The 25,358-nt window shown below is 33.5% G+C and overlaps 1 protein-coding gene across 2 annotated transcripts in view; it reads right to left on the bottom strand.

The window, feature by feature from the left end:
* The window catches only part of FSTL5 (follistatin like 5), a 318,901-nt gene that overhangs the window by 36,595 nt on the left and 256,948 nt on the right, over positions 1-25,358 (bottom strand). The window contains exons 9-12 of one of the 2 annotated variants that reach the window (XM_032187504.1): positions 21,411-21,572; positions 19,353-19,487; positions 4,661-4,687; positions 966-1,084 (exon numbers count right to left, since the gene is read on the bottom strand). In XM_032187504.1, coding sequence (XP_032043395.1) covers positions 966-1,084; positions 4,661-4,687; positions 19,353-19,487; positions 21,411-21,572 — 443 coding nt within the window. The remainder of the gene's footprint in view (positions 1-965; positions 1,085-4,660; positions 4,688-19,352; positions 19,488-21,410; positions 21,573-25,358) is intronic. The other variant, XM_032187505.1, reaches the window with a different exon arrangement.

Below are 25,358 nucleotides of genomic sequence, written 5' to 3'. Positions count from 1 at the left end.
GTTCTGCTGTGCTTTAGGTATTAGGGAAAAAACAAACTGTACAGCTCATGGGTTATTACACATGGGTTCTCATTTCAAGGTCACTCATTCAAATCCAAATAATGAAAAAAAAACAACTATTATTTTTAAAAGCTAATAGATCATATAAAACAAGTCAATGTAGTGACTAGTACCAAGTGTTCCTGTGAGAACATGCATCATGTCAGCTAGCGGTTTGATTAACAGTAAAGGAAAAACAATGACAATAAAAGAACAAATGGAAGTGGAGAATGCACTACTGTTTTTTGTAGCGATATACATAAAAGCTACTTCATAAATGCACAGGATTTGGTGAAAGCAACTATAAATCCATTGACAATAATGTTACTGAAACTATTCATACGAACTGTAAATTGGAGTCAAAGCATTGATCATCTCTACTAACTTAGTGGAGCTCTAAGGTTGTTTATCAGGATAAGGATTTGCCTCATGACAACTGACAGTTTAATACAGACAAACAAAATACATGATAGAATGATATAAACAAACATCCAGTGGAGAAAAAGAAACTATTAAAATAATTAATTCAGATATTATATTTAATACAGTGTTAATCCTTGAGTAATAGAGATGCAAAAAAAAAAAATTGAGTAATAGAGATTAAAAAAAAAAAAAAAAGGCAAAAATAAAGAGAAGATACAGAGCTGTTAAAAGAAAGGAATGGGAGAAAAGAGAAGGAGAGAAAGAAAAAAGGGAAAGACAAGGGTAAGAAAAGCAACGGAGATAAATTAAATCTCAAACTAAGACTGAAAGCTTGAATTTGATCAAAGACAAGACAACAAATTTTGAGTACACTATCATAAGTTATACATTAACTGAGAAGGCATATCTGAATTTATCAAGCAGATAACGCTAAAATAGCATTTCTTAATTAAAACTATAATTGAGAAAATACTACATGTAAAAACAAAACAAAACAAACTTGCCTGAAAACCGAGGAGTTTTTCACTAGGCTTAATATGTCTCTGAAATTCACATTCCACTGGTTGTATTACTTTGATTCCATCTTCATAAAAAACATAAAACATGTTCCCAATTCCCAGACCTTAGGGAAAAAACAAACACACACACACATTGAAAAATACAAAATTAAATAATCACAAGAAAGAAAATCCTCATATTGAAGTAAAACCCTCATCATATTACTCGTATAAGATCAGTTTGTTAATGTGTATTATGCTAATACAACCAATCCTATGGGATCTTCTGTTGTAAAATTAAAACAAAGCTCTTATTCAGAATTTCACAGTTTTCTCCACTGGTAAGACGTTGTCTTTATGAATATAGATCTAGAAATATAATCTATAGTTTGACAGCTGCAGTAATGAAAGTCTTCTCATGAAATAATTTACATTGAAATAAAATGAATATATATTCTTCATGTATTCTTATTTTTCTTTTCCTAAGGGATGGAAGAGTTAAAATAATTTCTGTATCACACTGAAAGAGAAGTTCAAAGCCTTTGTTATAAATCCTTGCTCTATTTGACAGTTCTTTTAGTCCAAAAAGGAAATACTTTCTCTTGAATTTTATTGGAAAGCCAGAGCTAGAGAGAAATTCAGTCCAAATTTGAAATGACACAAGTATTCATAGAACTATTCAATCCTATGGCACTGTTGCTGAATGAGGGGCATGATGTAATGTTTTGTGGAGAAGGTGGGAACCAGATCATGCTTATGAATAAGAACATCCTTCCAAGTTTACCATGCACTACTTAAGACAATTGTTGATTTGCTATGATGAATGACTTTGCAGAATTTTATGAAGAGGAAAATCACCTTACTTATAAAATTATTATAATAAACTCTAACAACTAAACTGTGGGCTACAATGATAAAAAAGTAGATGTCCCCTGTGTACCTAAGCTTCCACTTGACATAAAAACATTTGGCATATGATCACAGAAATAAAACCCAGGAAAAATAAATTTGAGCCTGAAACTCTGCTTATTCTAAATTCCAAAGGAAAACCTATGCTAATAGAAAAGGGAAACATCTTAATGTCAAATAAAATAATGTGAACGTTAGGGGGGAAAAAAGTGTGGGTTTGTGCACATATGTACCTATGTACGTAGGTGTTTATATGTATGTAAATACATACAAATTCACAGTCTAAATAAGGTCATTTAGAAGACTGTAAGATGCACAGGGCTGCAAGGCCATGCCCAAAAACAGCAAGCTCAATTATCTTTGAGAAATCTTCTAGAATCATTCCCACTTCTGGTCAAGTTGTCCTAAAAAGAAGGAAAGAACAGTCTCCATGCAGGGCTTTCCTAACTTTCTATCACATATATCTATTAATAGCATATCAAGGGCATAAGGAATATTTTACAATATGTTCAGACTAGCTAATGGGATACCTGTGTATGCCTTTGCAGGTAAAGCACATACCCTATATAAGATAAGATGCCAAGTTCTTTCTTTAGAAAGTGCCTGACATTGTGTCCTGTAAGAACTGCTGGAACTTGTAGACAAGTCTGAAGTTAAGCTGCCCCTTCTAGTGAACATCACAGATAGCTGAGCAACTGACTTACTGTATCTTAGTGAAAAATAAATATGTATATCTGGTTGGGACGAAACAAGGTCTTCCCTTCTCCCTGGACCCACCGCCCTAAAGTGTATTATAGTTATTATCAGAATAAGTAATACCAGAATGTGAGGAAGTAAATCAGCCAATAGTCTGAAGTGATACAGTCATTTAATAAATTGACTCCTAAAATGTCCCCCTTAGTTGACAATATTCCAAAGCAGGCTTGCTAATTTACAGATAATATTTGTGCACGGCAGCACAACCCAAAGTTTTATGGCTGTATTCCTGGTGTCCAGATAGTAACGTTCACTAAAATGTTCTTCAAAGTCAGTGAAAGAGACGCAGTAAGAAATGCCCTTTCTCCTGAGTCAGAGCAGCCAGTTCACATAAGGAACTTTACCTGTGGATCCAGTGACATAATCCCCATGCTTATGACCCCAAATCTCTTCCTTTGAGCATTCATCTACAAATATCTATATAAATATCTAATCACTTAGGCAAGCCTGTTATTTACAAATACAGGAGCTGTTCCTCTCAGGACATCTCATGTAATTTTGCAAGCCCTCTCTCCTCTCCCTGCCTCCCCCAACATAACATAGTACTGGCAGTTTCTCTGCCAGAAGCAACAACAACAATTTTAAATATATTTGCTGCATTTAGACAAATGTGATTCTATGTTTAAAACCGGCTAACACCTTTTTGGAAAAAAGAAATGATGGTTTGGGTTTGCTCCCGAATGTACAGAGATATATTTATGCTTGTGTATGCATTATGTCATTGTATTACATTCTAAGGTACGTTCAAAATCTTTTCTTACACACTCTTTTCCAGTTTTGTTCAAGATAAAACACAAGGGAACACTTTGATGAACACTTTCCCAATAAGCAGAGAGCCTACCATACATTTGAAAACTTTGAGCTAAGCATCTGTTTGTTTATCAGTTTAACTTTTAACAGTGAAATTGTATGAAACTCTGAACACATCATTTACACTCTGCAAGGCCAACAGAGCAATCAAGTGATTGCTTATACCAGCTGAGAAACTGATAAAATATGAATATATATATAAATGTACATGTAAAACCAACAGCCTAGTTCATATTTGTAAACATACTGATAAATGCTAAAGTCTAGTATGTAATTAGGCAAATGAAAACAAATTTTTGAATTCTTAAATTAATTTAAAATATTCATTTAAGAAACACATAGAAATATAATTTGCAGCATGAATTCACAGCAAAACCTGAGCCGTGTATAGTATTATCAATACTTCAAAGAAAATACTTGAAACATTTCCTATTCCTGAAATACATAAATTCCTAAATTAAAACTTTAACTTAAGATCCAGATACTTAGAGCAAAGAGATGAGAGCTCACAACAACACTTAATTTCACTTAAATTATGTGATATTTTGATATTTCTCCATGGTGACACTTTTTCTGCAGTATGATTTACGAAAATATTATCTTGTATGTATATGAAAATTAATACCTATTTTCACTAGTAAAATATACTTTCCATGTTTTCTATGCTATTAACATCTGATACTGTCTGTATTTATATTTATTCTTCAGTCTATCACAAAACTAATCACAAACCTCTATTCCCTACCCCAACATTCACAAACCCCTCCTGAGTATGTAAAGAAGAAAACGTTTTGTCTTGCTAAGAAGCAGGAAACTCAATTTTAACTAAACTGACAGAGATTATAATTTTCACAAGTAAGAATGATTCAGACAAGATCAACAGCATATAAGCTGATTGGTGGGAAGCTTTATCATGTCAGCAAACAAAGGCCTGCATTTTACGTCTGAGTTTCTTGTTCTATTCCTTTGAGTAACTGTCTAAAATTTTTGATCAGTTTATTTTCTCCTCCTTCTCCAAATGGAAAAACAGTTCATAAAGGCACCCACATTGAAAGGATTATTTTCCACTACGTTTTTTCTTTAAACCAAATCCCTCAAATATTTCAAGGGAGGAAGATAATTACTGTAACTGTAGACTATGAGAAAATAATGAAACAACCTAGGAACAAAAGATGAGCATTTCATTATAATATAGAAAAATATGAAGAAAACATTTATATTAGTACCTTGCTCTCGCCACAATATATTTGCAACTGCAGCATGTAAGAGAGAAAGAATAGAAAAAAATAAATTAACAAGAAAAAAACAGCACAAACAATAGAACAATTTTGAAATAATTAAGACGATTTAACCTCTGATTCATTAAAATATATGTACAGGTAATTCAATGGAAATAGTGAATTAACAATAAGATTAAACAAAGTTTTCCATGTCATGTGATAAAGTTGTGATTTACCAACATAGCTATTGGGGTTAGAGTAAACCCCACCACAACCAAACTACCCCACCCACCCAAGTTATCTCCATTAGCCTTTAATCAATAGCACATTTCATAAACATATATTATATGTGTTATTATGTATATCAATATGTATATTAATTAGAGGTGATATAATTTTCATCATTTCCTTTAAGTACAACAGAACTTTGAAGAGATTTATTTCAAAACATAGTTATGAGAGGAACATGAAAAAGAAAAACGCATACAAGATAACTGTTCTGTATTGCTGTAATACAGCTATGCCACTGAAGATGACATGATAATGTTTGACATTATCTTTGGAAGACCACAATGGAAACTATAAGATGGTGTGGAAACTATGAGTGTTTCTTTTTTTTTCTTTGGTTGTTGTTGTTTGTTTGTTTCTGTGAAAAATTAAGATGTATTTGACCACCTTGTATATAACATTTGGATTTTAGACCTTTGAGATCAAAGAAAACTAATTATGCCAATTTACTACTCATACTCTTTCTGCCTGGAAAGAATAAAAAGGATTAAAGCATAACTGTGCAAATTTAAAATATTTAGAGTTCAGCACGTCGTAAATTGTTTGAAATGCCACCACTGACAAAAAGTGTTCTGTAATATAGTAATCTTAAAAGACAGAGAAAAATTTAAAGGAAAAAATAGAACGCAGAACATGGTAAATAATGGTAAATAATAAATGTTATTTATTATTTAAATAAAAATAATGGTCACATGGTAAATAATGAAATTGTGGTATTTGTTGAAACAGTGTTGCAAAAGCTAAAAACATTAATGAACATTGAAAGAAAAACTTTGGAAGAAGTAATGGAAGAGACATTATTAAAAACAATGTTGGGTGCTCAAGCTTGAGAGTACAAGCAGGAAGAACCATTATTCCTGAAAAGACCCAAACACTATGATTTTGCCAAGCATCTGCTGGGCACTGCTGCAGAGAGGACTGTAGCCTAGATGGGCTTTTTGCCTTGTGCAAGCATTTGTGCAGCATTTCTCTTGTTCTTGTGCTCTGCCAGAAGAGATAGATCATCAAATATATAGAGAGGCCCTTGGAGAAAGCATCAGTCTACTTTCTGACAAGCTCATGATTCAGAGCTTTGGGTAACAGCCATTAGGCTTTTCTTCTTTTTTTTTTTTTTTTTTTTCTCTCTTCTACTACTTTTTTAATCGTCTGCTGATTTTATTTCATTAATTCTCTCAACAGAGCTACCTCGCTATATTACCTTAGACACAGTGTCACTCAATTATCCCTTAATATAATGAGGGTGGTGATTGCTTTTTAACTTCAGTGCTTTGAAGTGTACAAATGAGAGATCCCTATATAAGTAAAAAGCATCAATGAAGTGATAGAGTGATGGAATAAAAATTTTCACTTTCCCACCACAGAACAGAAGAACATCTTATTCAGATATGCTCAGTCTGTGTTCTATTTATTATCTTGAAAACAGCTTAGTCCTCACCTAATAGTGCTATGGGCATACTATTTTCAAATGTCATCCTTGCCTTTAATATTTGAACCACTACAATCCAATAAATTGCCAAAATCCAAGATTAATGCAGTGTGCCATCTTGTCACTTACCCAGGCTGAGTAGTACACCTTTATATCAGGAGGCAGAATTTCGGTTGAATTGCTAAAATCAAAAAGTAATCAACGTATTTTAAATGTATTTCTCAATCACCTGCTTTTATATTTCCTCTTCTCATTCCAGGCTGTTACTTTCAGAAGAGAACAGCTTTGAATGAAGTCTTGACTACACTGCTAAGTATGCATCCTCTAGATATCCAACTGTGTTGAAACTTCATGGTGACTGAATTGCTAACAAACTAGTATGGATCTCAAATTTATACCCTGTGCTAACAGCACAAAACATTAGTATCCTTCCCACCAACTACATATGGCACCTTCTTTGTGACACCATGCATGCATATGCTTTTATTATATATAAAAGCTGACAGCTTCAAAGAGGGAATACTAAGGTGCTAACATTCATTCTCCTTTGCCCAAGTGTTAAATCTGACAGTTTGACATAAGGGAAGAGGAAAGAAACACAGAGGAAAGAGTTGAGAAAGGAATGAGAAAGCTCTACTTGCAAGTTTTACCATTGCTGTATGAACTGAGCACATATTATTCCCTTGATTTAACCCAAGTGTTTATAGAATTAGGGAATCATCACACAATAGTTGAGATTGTAAGGGACACAGAGAGTCCCTCTTATCCAGTTATCTTATCAATCTACAGCAGATTGATGAAGAAAACATGCAGTTAGGTTTTTAGTATCTCCAAGGATGGCGACACCACAACCTCTCTGGGGTTGTGGAGTCAGTGTGCCAGTATTTCATCACCCTTAATAAATAAACATTTTTTTCTTATGTTTAAATGGAATTCTCTGTCTTTCAGTTTGTGCACAGTGCCTCTTGTCCTTCCAATAGATACCACAGAGAGGAGACTGGTTCCCCAGTAAAGAAGAGACTCCCCCTATCGGGAATTTATACACATGGATAAGATCACCCATGATCTTTCTCTTCTCCAGGAGAAACAATTTCAGTTCTCTCGATCTCTCCCCATGCTTCTCTTGCACTGGGGCACCCAGACATGGACCCAGAACTCTAGATGTGTCCTTTTTCTCTGTATGCCAGCGTTTCTTTTTTTCTCTATATTCAGATGACAGTTATGTTTTGTCTATACAATCTTATATAGTCTTCTTCTGGGGGGAAAAAAAAAAAAAAAAAAAAAAAAAAAAAAAAAAAAAAAAAAAAAGTAAATTAATTTCCCCAAGGAAACCTGGAAGGTTTTCTTTAAAATTAGTTTTCTCTTCACATTTTGAGGAAAGAACCATGTAATTTATTGCACTTGAAGTCCTGTAAATTTAGCCATAAACTACTTTTTATCAGTCTTTTTTTTTTTTTTTTTTTTTTTTAGAGGTGACATAGGAAAGAAAATAAAAAGTAATTACAACTATTCAACGGTGTGGAACTACATAGCATCAAATTAAATGATTTAAGATGTTAAGTGCAGAACACATTAATTTGTGTTAACGTAGAATGATATATATGGTTCTGAGCTATATTATAAAAAAGAAACAACAATTAAATGGGATAAAAAGAGTGCTTAGCCTCACACTTACTCATTTTAAAATTAACAGATCAGCTGGAAGAAAAATGAGATGTTATTTAAGAGTGCAATATAAAATTATAAATGACTACCATCACCTCATTTAATACAGGTCAAGAAACCTCACATAGTTTTTAATCAGTCCTCTAACTTATATTCAAGAAAGATCTCCAGTCTTTAGACAAAGGACTTGGACCAGGTAGATCTGTAGTTGGAAGGTATGTTAAGGAATATATTGTTTAGCATTTGTTTAGTTTAAACCAAAATTAGCACCTTCAGTCACATCCTATACTCAATGATATTTACATGTATGTCCCCAAATTTAAAAATACATAGTTGTTGACAGATCTCAGTAAATTTTTTTCATTTTAAGATGGAGGACCAGTATCTCCATCTGTGCCCTATGTCCCTCATTTATTAAAATAAATCTATTCAAACAACATACAGTTATTAAATAGTATGGGATGTGTTTGCAACCTTGCAAGTTAGTGACCTTGAACTAGCTGCTCTGTTGGCCTTAAGTGTTTGTGAAGCTCATGTGTTAGGATGAGCAGCAGCTGTAAAGCAGTATGCTGTAGTGCCCAGCAATGCACGTTGGTGGGTGTTATGACAGAGATAACTTTTCAGCTTGTCAGGTGAAAATATTTACTTTTGTTTGTTATGCAAGATGAAAGCCAACATAGTATGAGAGAGGAAAGGTTCTTTGCAGTGTGCTCTGGGAAATCCATCTGGGATCCATCTGATGCTACATGAATGCTGGGTGCCCTGCATTTATAGGGATGTAAAATTTACTTAATCTACATATATTCCTCTTTTTATTCTTATTTTATTCTTTATTCTTATTTACCTTATTGAAGTAACTATTTTATTCCACTATTCATTTACAGGCCTTTCATGAAGACATCTGGAAAGAATGCTGCAACATATCTTTCTCCCCCCACCTTGTGCAGAACAGGGGAAAATCCATGTTTTAGTGAGAAAAAAAATAAAAATCAAAAATTTTAAAGCATACTTCTCCATAAAAAAAAAAAAAAAAAAAAAAAAAAAAAAAAAAAAGGACTTCATGGTCCTTACATAGCTATTCTATGCTTTTATGCTCAGTCCTAGCCTTTGATTATGAGTAGCTAACATAAAATCTGAAAGCCTATGCTTCATCCTTGTTATTCATTTTCTCAGTTGGCTAAATAGTAATAGATTGTGCATTTCTCAGTAAACTTTGTCCTTAGTACTTCATGAAATTCTTCAACAGAATTTAACAGCAGTACAGATTCTTACTCAATTTGGATAGAAACAATGACTAGAAAATCCCCCCCATTTCTTTTACTAAATGAAGTAGGGATAAGTCAGAAGCTTTGTCAGAAACTTTTGACATTCAGCTGTTATATATTATATGTAATTTCAGAATGGATAACCATGTAAGACAAAACATTTCTTCACTCATACACCTGAGTCAATTTTGATACACATACTTATAAAAAGACTAACTATTCAAATCTTTCAGTAAAGCAATTTATGTGAATTGGTATTGCTGGAATAAATCTGTTGCTTGTCTTCATTTTTAGCTTATTGTTCTCTAATTTATTTTCTATAAACCTTTATATAGAATCATGCTGAATTCCTTTCCTGTAGCATATTAACTCAATACAGACCACATTGGTAGGAAGAAAAAATGGCTCATGAACTCAAATTCTGCCCTGTACTTGAAAGTTTGAAATAAAGTCTTTGTCTATGATGCTGTCAACAAGTATAAACTTGTTTAGCACTGCCATAAAATAAAATGCCAGCATAAATTATCTCTGAGGAAATTAGGTGAATAGGTATCATTCAGTATAATATGTGACAGGAAGATTCTATTAAAGTTGCATAAAGCCTTTCAGAGAAAATTTAAGCCATAAATCACAGTCAAAAAGCTTTTAGTCTCATTCTCGAGTCAGTAGAGATGCCTGGTGGCTTATGATGGCCATAAATCTGTCAAGACAGTAGTATTCAGATCACATAATCTCTTACTAGGTGTTAGGACTATAACATTACGTATAAAAAGGTACTGTGATAGAAATAGATCTATTTAATGGCATGGAAAAGACGTATTATTTTATAAATGTAGCCCCTAGACTCACAAGGCAGGTGATTTTTATACTGTTGTGTGTCGAGGTGAAAGAATTTGCAGTTGCTTTGCGATATATGATGATGTCATAGGGGGCAAACCGAGTAACCAAGAGGAAAACCTCATAAATATTAAAACATCATCAAGTAATATCAAATTACTGAAAATACCTTACATTACTTGACATCTTTCTATCATGACAGCTGTCTCAAGCTGCACATGTTTGTCTCAGTAAAATATATAGTAAAGCTTAAGGAGACATTAACCAGTGGCAAGCTAAATTGTGTTTTGGAAAATAAGATTTTGGAAAACATCAAGAAAATTAAAACATTGCAACAAACAAAATAAGACAACAACACACAAAAATTGTTTAAAAAATAATTAAGCTTTAAAGGGAACAGAACAATTTCATTATCAATGACTCCAGTTTGATAGGATTATGGTAAGACGAAATGGAGAAGAAACCTAAGCCAAACTGATGTATCTGTCCAAGTCTAGGAGAAATTAAAAAACAAACAAACAAAAAAACACAAAACAAAACAAAAAAAAACAACAACAGTATTTTTACAATTATTTTACTTCAAAGTATTTTGCAGGGATTGAATATCATAATTTTAAGTACTTGAGTCACCCTTGGAAATATTCCCTTGTCTTGGACTATCAATATTTTTTCTTTTATTTCTGTACTGCCAAATTTTCTTCTTTAGATCTCTAGATTAAATTTATATACTCTATTCCACTAATTCCATTAATTATCCCCATGCTAGTATATTTTTTTCCCTCATATCTCTTTCCAAGCTCAAAAAATTGTATATTTATACCTGTTAGCTTTGCATTATATTCCCTACTCAGCTAACATATTCTATTGTTCCTAACACCACCTGAATATAGCTTTTAAAAAAAAAAAAAAAAAAAAAAAAAAAAAGCTGTCAAAATAAAAGACTTTCTTAAAGTGCATCTGCATATACTGCAAGCTAGAAAATGAAAAGCCACCTTTATCAGTTAACGCATAGATGCTGCAGTATTGGAATAAAGATCTAATTTACAAAAGGAGAGAAATAGTCATCCTTAAGAAAAGGAAGTCACCTTAGTTACATTTAACATCCTATTTTTATTCTATCAGTTGTTCCAGCAGCTTGATATTGCTTTACATCAATGCAGCAGCAAAGATGCTGGATAATTATTACAAATGGCTGCCAAAGCTAGACAAAAAGCATCCTGATTCCAAAGCTACTCAGGGTTTAAGCTGTACTGATATGAAGCAGATTTTTTTCAATGTTCTCGAAAATATTATTCTATAAATGTTTTCATCTTGTATTTTCAGGATGATAATTGGAAACAGAAGGCTGATTAAATATTTTTTACCTTACAAAGCAACAAAAGAGGGTAAATTATGTATACTCAAGACAAATACTTAAAATAACCAGGTTCAAATGAAGAACATCAAAATACCACTTAAAATCATCTTCAGGAGGTGTTTGGCCTACTGCTATTAATATTGAACAAATTTTGAAATATATTAGAAAGTTCAAGCAGAGTACTAATATGTCTGTATATTAGTACTATATGCCTGCATATATGCCTCTTCTGCATATGCCTGCATTGCCTCTTCCAATCTCTCTGAAACTTAACGACTCAGGTAGATGAAGCCTAATTAGAGCAGGATATGTGTTCTAGACAAAAGAATAGACAATGCTCACACAGAATTCAATTAAGTCAGAAATTAAAGGATGAGAATATATTTATAGACTAGCTAGTGCGTTCTAATGGAAACCAGATATTGTCAAAGAAACATTATTATTATTCTTTGATGCAATTATAAGTATGGTAACTAAAAATTAATACAGATATAAACCAGAATTTTGCTAAACATCTGATTTGTTACCACACAATTTTATGATTAAGTATTAGAGTTATACAATGGTAGCAATGTACATATCAATTTAATTTAAAATTGCCAAATTGATTGATCAAAAAAGTAATTTTTAGTGTCAAATTATTAATTACTATTGAAGAATACAGTGCTGCAATAGGCAGTGAGTCTCATCTTAACAATTTTCATCAATGACTTGTTAAGAAATATAAAGTAATTTTCCAATAAGTCTATGATTTGTTTGTTATGATAAATAATGGAGTTCCACAAAGTAGACTGGATTACTCTGTAAAGTACATTTCTAAAGTAAATTATATTTTAAAATAGACAAATAAAAATTTAGACATCCAGGGAAAAGCAATGAAGACTACTTAAGGGACAGAGAGAGGTGGGAAGAAGCAGGATTTGTAAAGGAGACCTGTTGGATAATAGTGCTTATGGTAAGTAAGCATATGAACATTTCTGCTGCTGATTTGAATGGAAAAATATGAGAAGAGTGACTGCATGTAGAACAAAAAATTTAGGAAGTACGTATCTCTTTATCTAGAGCATTAAAGAAAAATAAAATACATTTGCTTCTGCAAACAGCTTTTCCCATTTTTTTTTTTTTTAAAGAAAACCTTACCCAAACAAATTACAATCTACAGGCCAAAAAAGACCTTCCAAGTCCTATGGTAATTGCCTTATCATGAGAAACTTCTCATGAGAGAGAAATTAATCAATATTTAGTAATTGTACATTCACAGGGCAAGAATACTTAAATTGTCATTAATTTATGAGAAAAAAAAATGAAATTCAAAGGAGGAAACTGAAGGATTTGTATCTTTAACTCAGGTACAAATGCATTTCTGGGAGGATACAGTTCAGGCAAACAAAGGATTAGACCTGTATTCAGGCATAGCAGGTTGCAATTTAATGTCTTGTGAAATGGAGAAGACAGATTAGAGCCACATAAAATGGCTCCGTCACACATAAATCTATGAATCCGTGAAAATAACTATTCTGAATAATCGAACTGCATCGGAATGAAACTAAAAACAGATTTTAAACTGCTATTTATATAACAAATGTGATTACAGTAGAGACTCTTTCCAACACTGCTGAATTCTCTCAGGTGTTTTTAGAGGATCTTTACAGTAGGGGAGATTCTGTTGTCTTCAGTGGGATTTAGACCAGGCTGTTAATCTCAGAATGTTTTTACCATTCACTTCAGGGGTCATCCAGCTATCTCCCAGACCAACTACTTCATTCTCAGTGGATTTTACTGCAAACTTGAGGGAAAACAGAATTCAGAGCACAAAAAAAGAGGTTTCAGTCTCTAGAGAATTAAAACACAGTTCACGCAGCTTAGATGCCTCTCTTGTAGAAATGGGATGTACAGCCCTATTTACCTTTATATTGCATGCCTCTGTTGACTACAAAAGTCATGACACATTGAAATAAACATTCTGAAAAGCCATGTAAGGAGCTAATAAAGACAACACCAGAATACAGAGATAATTAGTATTTTTTAAATATAAATCTAAGAGGCTAATTAACAGAGAAGAGATGAATATGTAGTCCAAGAGATTTTGCAGAAATGTTAAACAATGATAATAAATAGTTTCTAATTACAGCAAAGCAGTTTCATGAAACAGTTACTTTCAGCTTAAAGCCGAGTTTTCACAGGCTAAAGTATCTTCTCCAACAGAGATAACAAAATCCTAAAAATTCTCAGGCAAGGGGCCTGCTGGGAAGTAGAAGAGAGAGCTAAGACCATATCATAAAGTATACAGACACCAGGATGAAAATTAACAAGAGAACTGAGCTTGTTTAGCCTGGAAAGTAGAAGGCTTTGCATCACCTAATTAGCAACCATCCAGCACCTGCAAAGGTTCTCATGAATACAGAGCCAGGCTTTTCACAATTGGCTCTGCATTAACTGGTATCATTGGAAAAAGCAGGCTATCTTTCAATCACACAGGCCCTTCTTCAGGTGTGATATAGAAGTAACAGACTGCAAGGCCTGAAGAGTAACTACTGAGAGTTCAATTAGTTACATGGCATTTACAAATTTAGACCAGATAAATTAACTTCTTTCTGCCAGAAGTGGCCAGAATGACACAAGAACAACTAGATACATTTTATTTAAATTATCTCACAATACATACTGTTGCTACCTACAACCTTTTTGACTAATACTCTAATATGCTGTCTTCCTTAAAAAGACAAGTTAAATAAAAATGTTCTACTTACTAGAACAATAGCTAGTTCAGAATCTTCTCAAGTATCTCTCTCGTTTGTTTTAATTGGTCCTAGAATTAGGGTTATTCTCCACACAGATTTAAAAGGAGAAGCAGGATAAGATATGTACTGTTGCTGCATGATCACAGATATTTAATGATAACAAGGCAGTAAAGTAACTAGAGGCTCTTGGATGCAACCTCCCATCTAATATAGGATTATTAAGTAGCATGTAAGGTATCATTTTGCACTTGTACTCCTATCCCTTTTTCCTCCCATCCAGTACCTTTCAGTGTTAAGTGTTCTCATTAATCCTTCCTCTTTCACCTGCTGCTGCCTGGGTCATCCCTTTCTTCCTCACATTATTGGCCTCTGCTTCTAACAATCTTCTCTTCTGTTGTCCCTCTCCCAGGACCCTTGCACTTCTTCAATTTTAGCCAGTCTTATTCCTCCTTTCCTACATGTCCTTGGATGCTACATGGAGGACCACTACAGGAGCCACAAATAGCCAAGAAGAAAATTATCCTCACTTTCACATCCACAATAGCTCATGGAGCAAAGAAAACGCAGTTACACTGAAAATACGTTCTGCTCTGGTAGTCCCACAGCCTGAGTCTACCAAGTGCATATGGCATCTTCAGAAAGATAACAAACTCCAAGAAGCATCCACCCACTATTTAAATCACAGACTGCTTGAAGGGATGTTTTTACTGTGACAGACTCTGGAAAAATCATTACTTTAATTGCAGTATATTTTAGTGAAAATTTCTCTGCATGAAACACCAGTATCAAGTCCCAGATTATGATGTAAAAGGTTTCAGTAAAACGACTCTAGAGTTTTTACCATGAGTAAAACTTGTTTTCTTCCTAACACCCATTTTGGGAGTGATTATAGTATATTAGCAGAAGCATTATAAATTCAAAGACACAGCAAAACTTTTTATTGAGACAGAAAGCAAAAGTGTAATGTTTTGACCTAAATGGTCAACATAAAAAGAATTAAACTGGATCTGATATTGTTTGAAACAGATGTTTATATAGGTAAAGCCTATATAAACAAACTAAAAAAAAAAAATCCATTACAATTTCATAAATCTAGCAAAAAGCAGGCACATATTTAGACGCATGTTAAGTATAATAAATTTTAGTTATAAAATGAGCTGATAATGTTGAAATTAAAGAAAATAATACAATTCCTCTCACCTAAGACAATGCAAAAACGAAAACATATTTTCAGAAGTTTTATTTTTAATGCACATTGCAAAATGCTGAACTGCTAAGAAAAGGACAAACTATTGCTGAGACTGTCATCCATTATTAACATTTTTACCAATGCATGAAAGAGCAATGGTTCAGCATTCAGTGTTGGCATCTTTGGAACATATCTGAATGAAAAAGCACTTTGACAGTATTTTCCATTCACTTCCATCTCAAATTATCATCTTGATGATAAATCATTATCATTAAAGTATACTGACTTGGGAACTAGAACTCAAATTTCTATGCTAAAGCTCAGAAGCCTGAAAATAAACACTACCCTGGCTCCCTTCCTATGCATTACATATTTTTTATTTTTGCTATTATCATCACTATTCCACAATTCATACAGGTTTGTCCTTCACTTTGTTTCTTTAGTGCTTGTAATACAGACACATGCATTAGACGTGTATGCAACCAATGCTGTGAACTCTGAAATACTAGCAATCTGATAATATTTTTAGGCACACAGATGAAGAAAATAATTTATTATTTAACAGTTTGTTTATCCATAATGGCACTGGTTTTAATTCAGGCAGAGTTACTGGAAAATATAAGATTTTCTTTTAGGCGTTGTTTACACTAGTAAGATTTATTCAACCCAAAAGGAATGATCTAGTCGTGTCCTTTCTGCTGTATATATTAGATTTTTCTCAAAAAACACTGCTGAGTTTTTCATATAAAAATTTTGGGATATGTTACAAATAAGATTCCATGGATAACTACCAAAACTTTGGCTTATTATGCAAGATAGCATTAATAACCCAAAGCATTCATGTGCATGTAGACAGTGGTTTGGGGAAGTGCAAATGTGAACATTTCCTTTTACTATTAATTGGAAAATAAAATACACACTACTAAAAAAAATGGAACCAGTCTCTGTGTTCATAATTTTGCTTATTTATTTTATAATTATAATTATAATGTTGTTATAATTATATTTTATAAATATAATTATAATGATGCTTATTTTATAAATAATTTTATTTTATTTTATAATGTTGCTTTATTTTATAAGTTATCATCATGTTCAATGCAACGTAATTAAAGTTCCACTGTAAAAGTTCTCACTGCCTTCCCAAAACCAATCAAGTCAATGTTCTGAAATGCTTTTATTTTGCTATGAGTTTTACCTTGTGTGAAATTTAAAAAGTAGATAACCTCAGTTTAACTGACAAGCTAGTGAGAATCTGTTCTGCTTTTGTTCCAAAGCAATATTCTATTGTAAGATTTCCAGAAGGGAAGCTTCTGTATTTCAATAAGGGAAAACAAAACCAAAACAAACAAAAAACAAATAGGAATCAAAAAACACCACCAACAACGAAAACAAACAAACAAAACCACAACTTGATTATAAAAATAAATGTCTGCTTTATTCCCTTAAAGAAGGATAAATGTAAATTTATAAAAATATATCAGTTTATATCAGATAATATAAAATCACATTTACATCAGAGAATACCTTTAGAATGCAACTTCTGACCTCAACAGCAGGCATTGAATTGTAGTAGAAGAAAATAGCCTTGGGTTTAAAATGTGTGGGTGGGGGAAAAAAAGCCCCAAATCCTATCCAGGTGGTTATACCTATACCATTCTCTTTCCTAATAATCCCTAATTTGATCCATGAAGCAGTGTTTTGAGATAAATATAAAAACAAGCAGAGAAGAGTTAATAATAAAACTGAAATTAAAGTACACGGGCTTTCTAATGCTAAGTTATCCTCCCTTCAAAGCAACATTTTTCAACAGAAGTACAGATTTAAAAAAAAAAAAAAAAAAGGAAAAAAAAAGAGCAAGTACATTAAGTGTCTATCCAAATTTAAACCTGTGAAGGCAGTTTATTCATTTAATTGTTATGATATCCATAGCAATTGCTCTTTTTCACTAGTATGTACCTTTATTTTCTTGCATGTACAGAAATGGGTTTTTGAGACAGAGTAAACAAATCACACTACCAGAATAAACATCTCCTGTAAATATGTGTTTCACCTCTATTTGAATTATATCACGATGCATCTCTGGACTATGTTCATTTTTATACATCCACTGATACTGAGGAAGCTATGTTCAGATGTGACGAAACACAATGATAAAATGCCTCCCTTCAACATATGACACAGAACTTCCATAGTGAAAGATTTTTGTAGGAAGGAAGGAGACCATGTCTTTTGGATGAATTTTCATATGAATAATTTGAGTTACATTTGCTCTTCCTTCATTTACGTCTTTCATGACACCAAAGGCTATCATAACAGCTCCCAACTTACTGCTAGTAGAATGTGAAGCATTTATTGCCAGCAGTGTTCATTGCATGGTACGTGACTTAACAATCACGTAAAGTTGGCTGATGTAAAATTATTGCATCATATTACAATTCCTGAAAGCATTATTACTGCAGATCATGTCTTTAGAGAACACAATAGTTTAGACTACTACAATATTTGGAAACTGGACAGTTGGATATAAATGATTTGTTGTTAAGGCCAAACAAGTTTAACCAAACATTAAAAAAAAACGCTACTTGTCAAGGTTTTGTAATTTGGCAACAGTCTCAATTCTTTTCACAGACTGGAAAAGGCAAATGAAGGTGACTGAGCTGCTTCATATCACCAGATTACTAGAAATATAACATGATCAAACAACTTATTTGAGCTGCCTTCTCAAAACTGTCTGAGCAGTCATTTTTGTGACACACAAAAAAAAACATGTTAAGAATTTTGAACTGACAGTTATAATTAGTGTTACTGAAAGCAGCTAAATAAAGATATTAACACTTGGGCTATAAAAGTTTTCCCACATGGAGGATTTCCTTGAAACATTTAAAGCTTAATAAACCCATATGTAACTGAATTCAGCATCTTATGAGAGGAAGTGTCAGACTTGCAGTGCTATTAATTCTGCCTCCAGTATTTTCTGTTGAGTACTCATTACTGTTAAATAAGCTTCTAGATAAATGTGAGTGCCTTAAGTTAATGCAATCAGACTTACTAGTAAAATAACTATCATTTTATTATGTATTACCAGTGAATATGTAAGTAACTCATTTAAAACCAAAGCCAAAACAAAAGCAGGTAAACTCAGGAATGGATTTTATGAGCAGAGGAAAGGGGATGGGAAAGAAGTATTAAGACAAAGGTAAACCAGGTTTATAAGCCCTGCTACCTTTTCACGAAGGATAAAGACAGACACTTTAGGGTGGTAGAAGAGATTTATTTGACACAGTGAACTCCCAACTTAGTGAGCAAATGTTGTCACTGTTGCTACACATTGCTCCAGAGCCATTGTTATCAGTGCATAAGACAGCATGGGCCAACTAGAACTGATCCAGACCTGACTGAGCACTCCTAGCAGTTGAGATCAAGTCCTGTGATGATGGGATGTCGTGACAGCCAAGTCTGACTCTTGATACATATCAAGAACATGCAGGAAGAAAGACTAGAAAAGTTTGGGTTTTTTGGTGTCTCCCCCCCTGCTTCCAGGAACCACATATCAGGTTTATTGTTTTTTTTGTTGTTGTTGTTTGTTTGTTTGTTTGTTTTGTTTGTTTTTGTTTTTTGTTTTTAAGTATCTGGTTCCCCTTCCCTTCATATGCAACTAAGGTTGCATGGGGAAACCATCCAAATTACAACAGCAATGTAAAAAATATGTCAATTCACAGAATGATTTGAAGATTTCATTTCACTTCTAAATAAACTTTTAGATTACTCACTCTGTCTTCAGCGACTTTTAAATATCATTATTTAAACATTTTTTAAAATAATTTATTTACACATACTCATTTTATTCAACGTTTCATAATTTTTAATAGCAATTTCACATTTAAGTAAGAGTTACATGTATTTTTTAATAGTTCTTATAATACTTACGGGTCTTTCGAGCTGAATCTTCTACAAAAAGAGAAGAAATGTCTTCATCCACCCCTGCTTCGTTCTTTGCAATACAGGTATATGCTCCTGTATCTTCATAGCGCACATTGCTAATATGAACCTCACTGCCATTTGCTGAAAGAAGAGGAAAAATTCAACATACAGACATGCTACAGTGCTTTCAGATTAAACACTCAGAAGGCTTTCTCTGCTCATACTAATTAAACTGTTTTCACTCCTTACTTCATAACTTGGAGACAAGCCAAACTAATCAAAAGGTATTCAAGTGGCTAGTGTACTGCATACACTCATTCATCTGACAGAAATCTGCAACGCCTCCACAGATTTTTCAGTTTGGAGCCAAGTATCTGTCTGAGATTTTATATAGGTTTAAATAACTATGGTCCTCTTTTTTTAAATGAGGCAAATATTGTGTGTTTGTTATGTTGAATTTAGTCACTTGACACTCTATTACACAAGATAACCAAGCTTTCCATGGAACATAATGGGGTAAATTTTCAACATAAATAATAATATTAATAGAACTAATTGTTTCTAGCAACCAGAGGAACCTGGTTTTGCCTTCTTGTTAAGTGCAGTGTAACTACAAAAAAAAACACATGCACACTGGAGTTTTATACCTACATCACTGTAGAAGTCTATGGAAACTACCCTCTGTAACAGTTTCAGGAATATTTTCACACAAATCTCTGGCAAAGTAAACACAGATGGGTTTTATATGTGAAAAATAAGCATTTGCACACAAATGAGGAGTTGTATGTCAGCTTGAGTAGGAATGTCAACAAACAGTCCAGGCAAAGGTCTTTTTAAATAATGTGATATGAATAACGATTCAATGCATTTTAAGTGTGGAATACTTTTTCTGCTGTAGGATCTATATTTTAAAAACAGTTTTCAATGTATTTTAAAATATGGACCAGGAGGAACACTGGGTCATGGTATAACATTCTCTCTAGGCCATCTTTTGCCTGAAGCTAACATGCAGCTAGTTTAACTCTGGGATTAAAAAAATCAGAAAATGCAATGGGATTTTAAAAAAATTATTTCATAAATGCAATCAAGAAAATAGAATTAGATGGTTTTTGTTTTGAGAAGAAACGATGTTATTTATTTATCATAAATACATGATACAGAGGCAAGGAGAGGAAAAAAAAGGGGAGAGGGGAAAACTTTCCACTCAAATCTCTACAAGAGAAATCAATAGAATGCTGCTATGAAAGAGAAATTCACCAGAAAGAGTCCACCATTGTCTATGCATATTAGGAAGTCTGTCTGTAAAACAATTGTTCACATACATCCCAGAGAGAGGGCCTTGAAAGTACAGAGAACTCCATCACTTATAGAGAAGGTAAAACTCTCTTTACAGAAGCAGTTGCCGTCTACCTGTCCTACTGTATCTCACACTGCAGCCTATCATATCCTAATACATGTCCTATTTTTGCAGATGAATGAAATAAGATTTTGAAGAGAAAACTGACCGCACAAGATTTTTTTTTTCCTATGGCTGATCAAATATCACCAGAAGGAGTACGTAAGAATGTCATGTTGGCTGGGCAGGTTCACTGAAATCTTCAAGCCCTGAAGATTCATAGAAGATTCACAGACTTGCCTTTAATGTTGTTTAAAAGTTAGGTTTCCTTTTAGCTGTGTTGGTTTGGTTTTGGTGTTTTATTTATTTATTTATTTATTTATTGGTGTTTGTTTGTTTGGTTGTTTTGGTTGTAGTGTCTTTGTGTTCCCCTTGAGGTCTGCTGGGAACCCTCATATAAAAGCACAATCATTTCATATATTTCTCCTCCTGTCCTTTCCACCTAAATTACCATTTCCTGGTAATTCTGCCAGTTAGTACAACTGTTATTTCAATAAAGATAAAGCAGAGAAAAAAAAAACATTTCTTCAGGAGTAACTGCAAGACATCATCTAAAATGTTTTAGCTGACTTCAACCCTTGTTTGAAACTATGTAAGGACAGCTAGTACAGAAAAGATGCAGTGATAGAGCATTTGGAACATGTAGAAAAAAATATATACCCCTTTACCTTGAAGGGTTAGCTGTTTAGATAACTTCGGAGTGATATCAATTCCATTCTTCAGCCAGCCAAGTTGTGGGTTAGGAATACCTTCAGCATGGCACCGAAGGCTAGCTGTCACACCTGGCTCCCTTGCCTGACTCTCTGGATAGACCCGGATGACTGGTGGAACTGAAGGCAGAAAACAGTTATGATTTAGTAGAGAAGAGTATTACCTTCATTTAAAAAAAATGATTATAAACAACTCTAAAGAGTCTTGCAGCTATATATAATGACAGTGCAATACACAGATGTGGTATTAGTCACATATTCAGTGACACTCAATGCTGAACTCTGTCACAGTAAATTCTGAAGCAAAAAGAACGTTCTGTGAGTAAAACCTCTTTTCACTGCCTGTGAAGTCAAAGAAAAGCCTAAATTCTAATTCAATAGATTTAGAATTGACTATTTTTTTTCCCTTAAATTACTTAAAAATATACTAATAATGTACAATCAGCAAGTTATGATGTGACATACAGAGATAATTGTCTTATTTCACAAAACTTTTAACACTTCCAACACTAAATTTCCCCCCTAAAACACCTACCAGTGACCTGTGTTACCTGTATAACACATGTAATCACATTTATGATACTTACTACCTTTTTTTTATACTTAATTATAACATTTTGAAGTCATGTAAAAATTCAAAGTCATGTATTATAGGTATTGACATGGGAAATTTCTTACGTTTTCTGGGAAACTTCTGTCTCAATAAAATGTATGGCTGCATTAGATACGTGCTACAGAACTACAGGAACTTCTGTATCTGATTTAAAGCTTTCTACATTTCTTTTTACTTTAATTAATACAATAGTCCTAGAATTAAATATTGCTTATTTGAAAGCCACAAAAACAAAAGCAAGTCATTTTATTGTGTTATATGGGTTACTTGATATTGCGTTTCTTATCAGGTAGATCAACCGAATGATAATTATAATTCATATAGACAAGTATACGTAGCCAAGTTAAAAAGAAATAAGTTTATATTGTATGCGCTTTATACATGTAACTAGATAACTGAATTTCACCAGAGTATCTCACATATCTGGATCTGAGGCTAATTTTATTTAAGTCCTGGTACTAAAGCATCTGATTTGAATGGTTTCTTTTCGAACTCTAGAAGTTCATAGCTTAGACTAGTCTTCTGAGTTTGTTAGCAAAATGTAAGAACTGTTGACATCATTTTTACAAGGTTTGCTGCTTACCAACTAAAAATCTGCTGCACACTACATCATTATTGACATATGACATCAAAGTGGACATATTCCTATTGGTAATCAATGATTTAATAATCTCACTGCATAGAATTTTTAAATGAGTAATTGTTGATCATCTATTTAATTACACATAGAGAAAAGTATTTTGAAGTTGTTTCTAAACAAACAAAAACAAAAAAACAAAAACAGAAAGCAACAACCTGTAATGAAGGTTAAAGAAGTATGTTTCCTATTACCCAAAGTTTTGTTTAATGTAACTTTAAAAATGTGGAATACTTTGCTGTGTCACAAAACACAGCTGGATAGAGGATGAATTATCAGTTGATAATGAAAGAAGGTAACAAGATCAAAAATTAACTGTGTCTATTTTGGCAAGAGATTAAATATTTTCAAATGCTATCCAACTGTTTACAAGAAATATCCCAGCATGCCGTCCTATTACAGCATAGAAATGCCTCAGATTTCTACGCTGCAAGAAATACACAAATGTACTGCATCTCAATTAAGATGTGAAAATCAGTAGGTTGCAGGGATATTTTAATCCCAATTAGAGATGAGGGTCTTTTCAAATAACATATATAGAAAATTATACATAACCCCAATATGCCACCTACAAAAACGTAGTAAAACAATGTGGAAAAAGATTAAAAATGTGAAAATCGTGGCTGCTAATTGTCTAGACTACCGGCTGAGAGCATGGGCATATCAAAAACAAGGATATAAGGTTGCCATTTTCTTCTTCCAGTCTCTGGAAGGGAATGCGCACAATATTTTTACCATACAAGCATTTTTATCTCAAGCCTGACATTGTCGTGCCTCTTCTCCCTCCACCTCTTCCCAGTTTTCTCCTCTCTCTGGCAGGATCTGTGTGGCCTGTATTTCTGGAGTAGGTCCTGTTCCCTTTAGCGGTGTTCTCCCAGACACCTTTATATTTAATTTCTTGCCATATTCAGAGTAGAATGGCTTGGTTTGGAAAGGATCTTAATGACCATCTAGTTCCAACTCTCTGCCATGGGCAGAGATGTCACCCACAACAGCAGGTTGCCCAGGGCCCCATCCAACCTGGTCTCGAACACTTACAAGAATGGGGCACCCACAGCTTCTCTGGGCAACCAGTGCCAGTGCCTCACCACCCTCTGAGCGAAGAATTCCTCCTAACATCTAATCTAAATCTCCCTTCCTTTAGTTTAAAAAACATTCCCCCTTGTACTCTCATTATTTGCCCAAGTAAAAGGAAACTCTCCATCTGTTTTATAAGCCCCCTGTAAGTATTGAAAGGTCTCCCTTTCACGGAGAGGAGCCTTCTCTTCTCCAGGCTGAACAGTCTCATCTCTCTCAGTCGTTCTTCATAGGAGAAGTACTCCAGTGCTCTCATCATCTTCGTGGCCCTCTACGGAGGGATACTTTCCCTCTATTTCCTGCCATTTCCTAGTTTCCCCAGCAATTCTGGTCTGATAGATTATCTACATGACTAAAATTTTTTTCAATATTTGCTTTGCATTTAAATGTTTGTTTTCAAATTACCCTAGAGCCTACCTGTAATATGCCCCTAGGAACTGCGGAACTGATGCATGCAGGCAATTGAAATATTAGTGTAGTGTGGGCTCAGTCAGAAAAATTAATTTGGCATGACAAGCTAGATACAAACTCTTTGGGCTCATTTCAGTCACTTTTTTTTAGGTAACAGCATAAATATTCACATAAAGCAATTTTTAAGTACATAAACAATGTAATCATTACTGCTGACTTTCAAAGAGGTATATTCTAATGTCTTAAAAAGAAGCCTACTTTGTAAGGGAGAAGTCATTACACAGATTAAAAAGGGGTGTGGGGAACGGGACAGGACATGGAATGATTGTCTTTACCAGAATCATACATAATACGTAATTGGATGAATCCTACATTCAGTTCAACAAGCCACATGAGATTGCTGACTCCAAATATGATGAATATATAACTACTCGATACTTCTTACAATTGTTACGAAAACCCCTGAAGACTATTTCAGCCAGGTCTAAAAAATTATGAGAGAAAATAGACTGTTCAATCTGTCTGGAATCCAGAGAGAATGTATCTGTTTCAGAAAGAAACATAATATGTATAGTGAATTATGTTCTTCTACTGCTCTCTTTGTTTTGATTGAACTGAGATATTTTCTTTGGAAAAACAAAGATAGCAAGGAATTCCTCAGCCACTATAAATCACCGATTTATATCTGGTTGAGGGTCTGGACTCTTTTCTTTACCTTAAGATACTGAAAGTTTTCATTTTTTTCAGTAGGCCTTTTACTTGTGAAAATTGTTGTTATCTCTCTGCAAAGAAGTTGCCTTGTGTAAAAGCTCAGGGAGCAGGATACCATCATTAGTACATAAATAGAAAGGAAAATGACACATTTGCGTTACATATATGTATATTCTTAGAATAGTTTTGAAGGCAGTCTTCCTTTTTGTTTATAATAAGGCTAATGATATTTTGTTTGCTTGCATAGAAACCTTGTCAAAAGTAAAATTCCTCAAATTATTCTTCGAAAAATTTAGGCTATGGCATGCATATACTTGTAAAATAGAAGAAGTGAGTTATAAAAAAAATTACTGAATTACAGTCTAAAATTACTAAAATTACTGAATTTACAGTCTAAAACTGTAATTGTAATCAATCTCCACTTACAAAACATCTCTGCTTACAAACAGCATATAAC

The sequence above is a fragment of the Aythya fuligula genome, chromosome 4 (assembly GCF_009819795.1).
Source record: "Aythya fuligula isolate bAytFul2 chromosome 4, bAytFul2.pri, whole genome shotgun sequence".
Lineage (NCBI taxonomy): Eukaryota > Metazoa > Chordata > Aves > Anseriformes > Anatidae > Aythya > Aythya fuligula.
The sequence above is the reverse complement of the archived record's forward strand: the minus strand, read 5'-3'. Positions and strand labels throughout refer to the sequence as shown.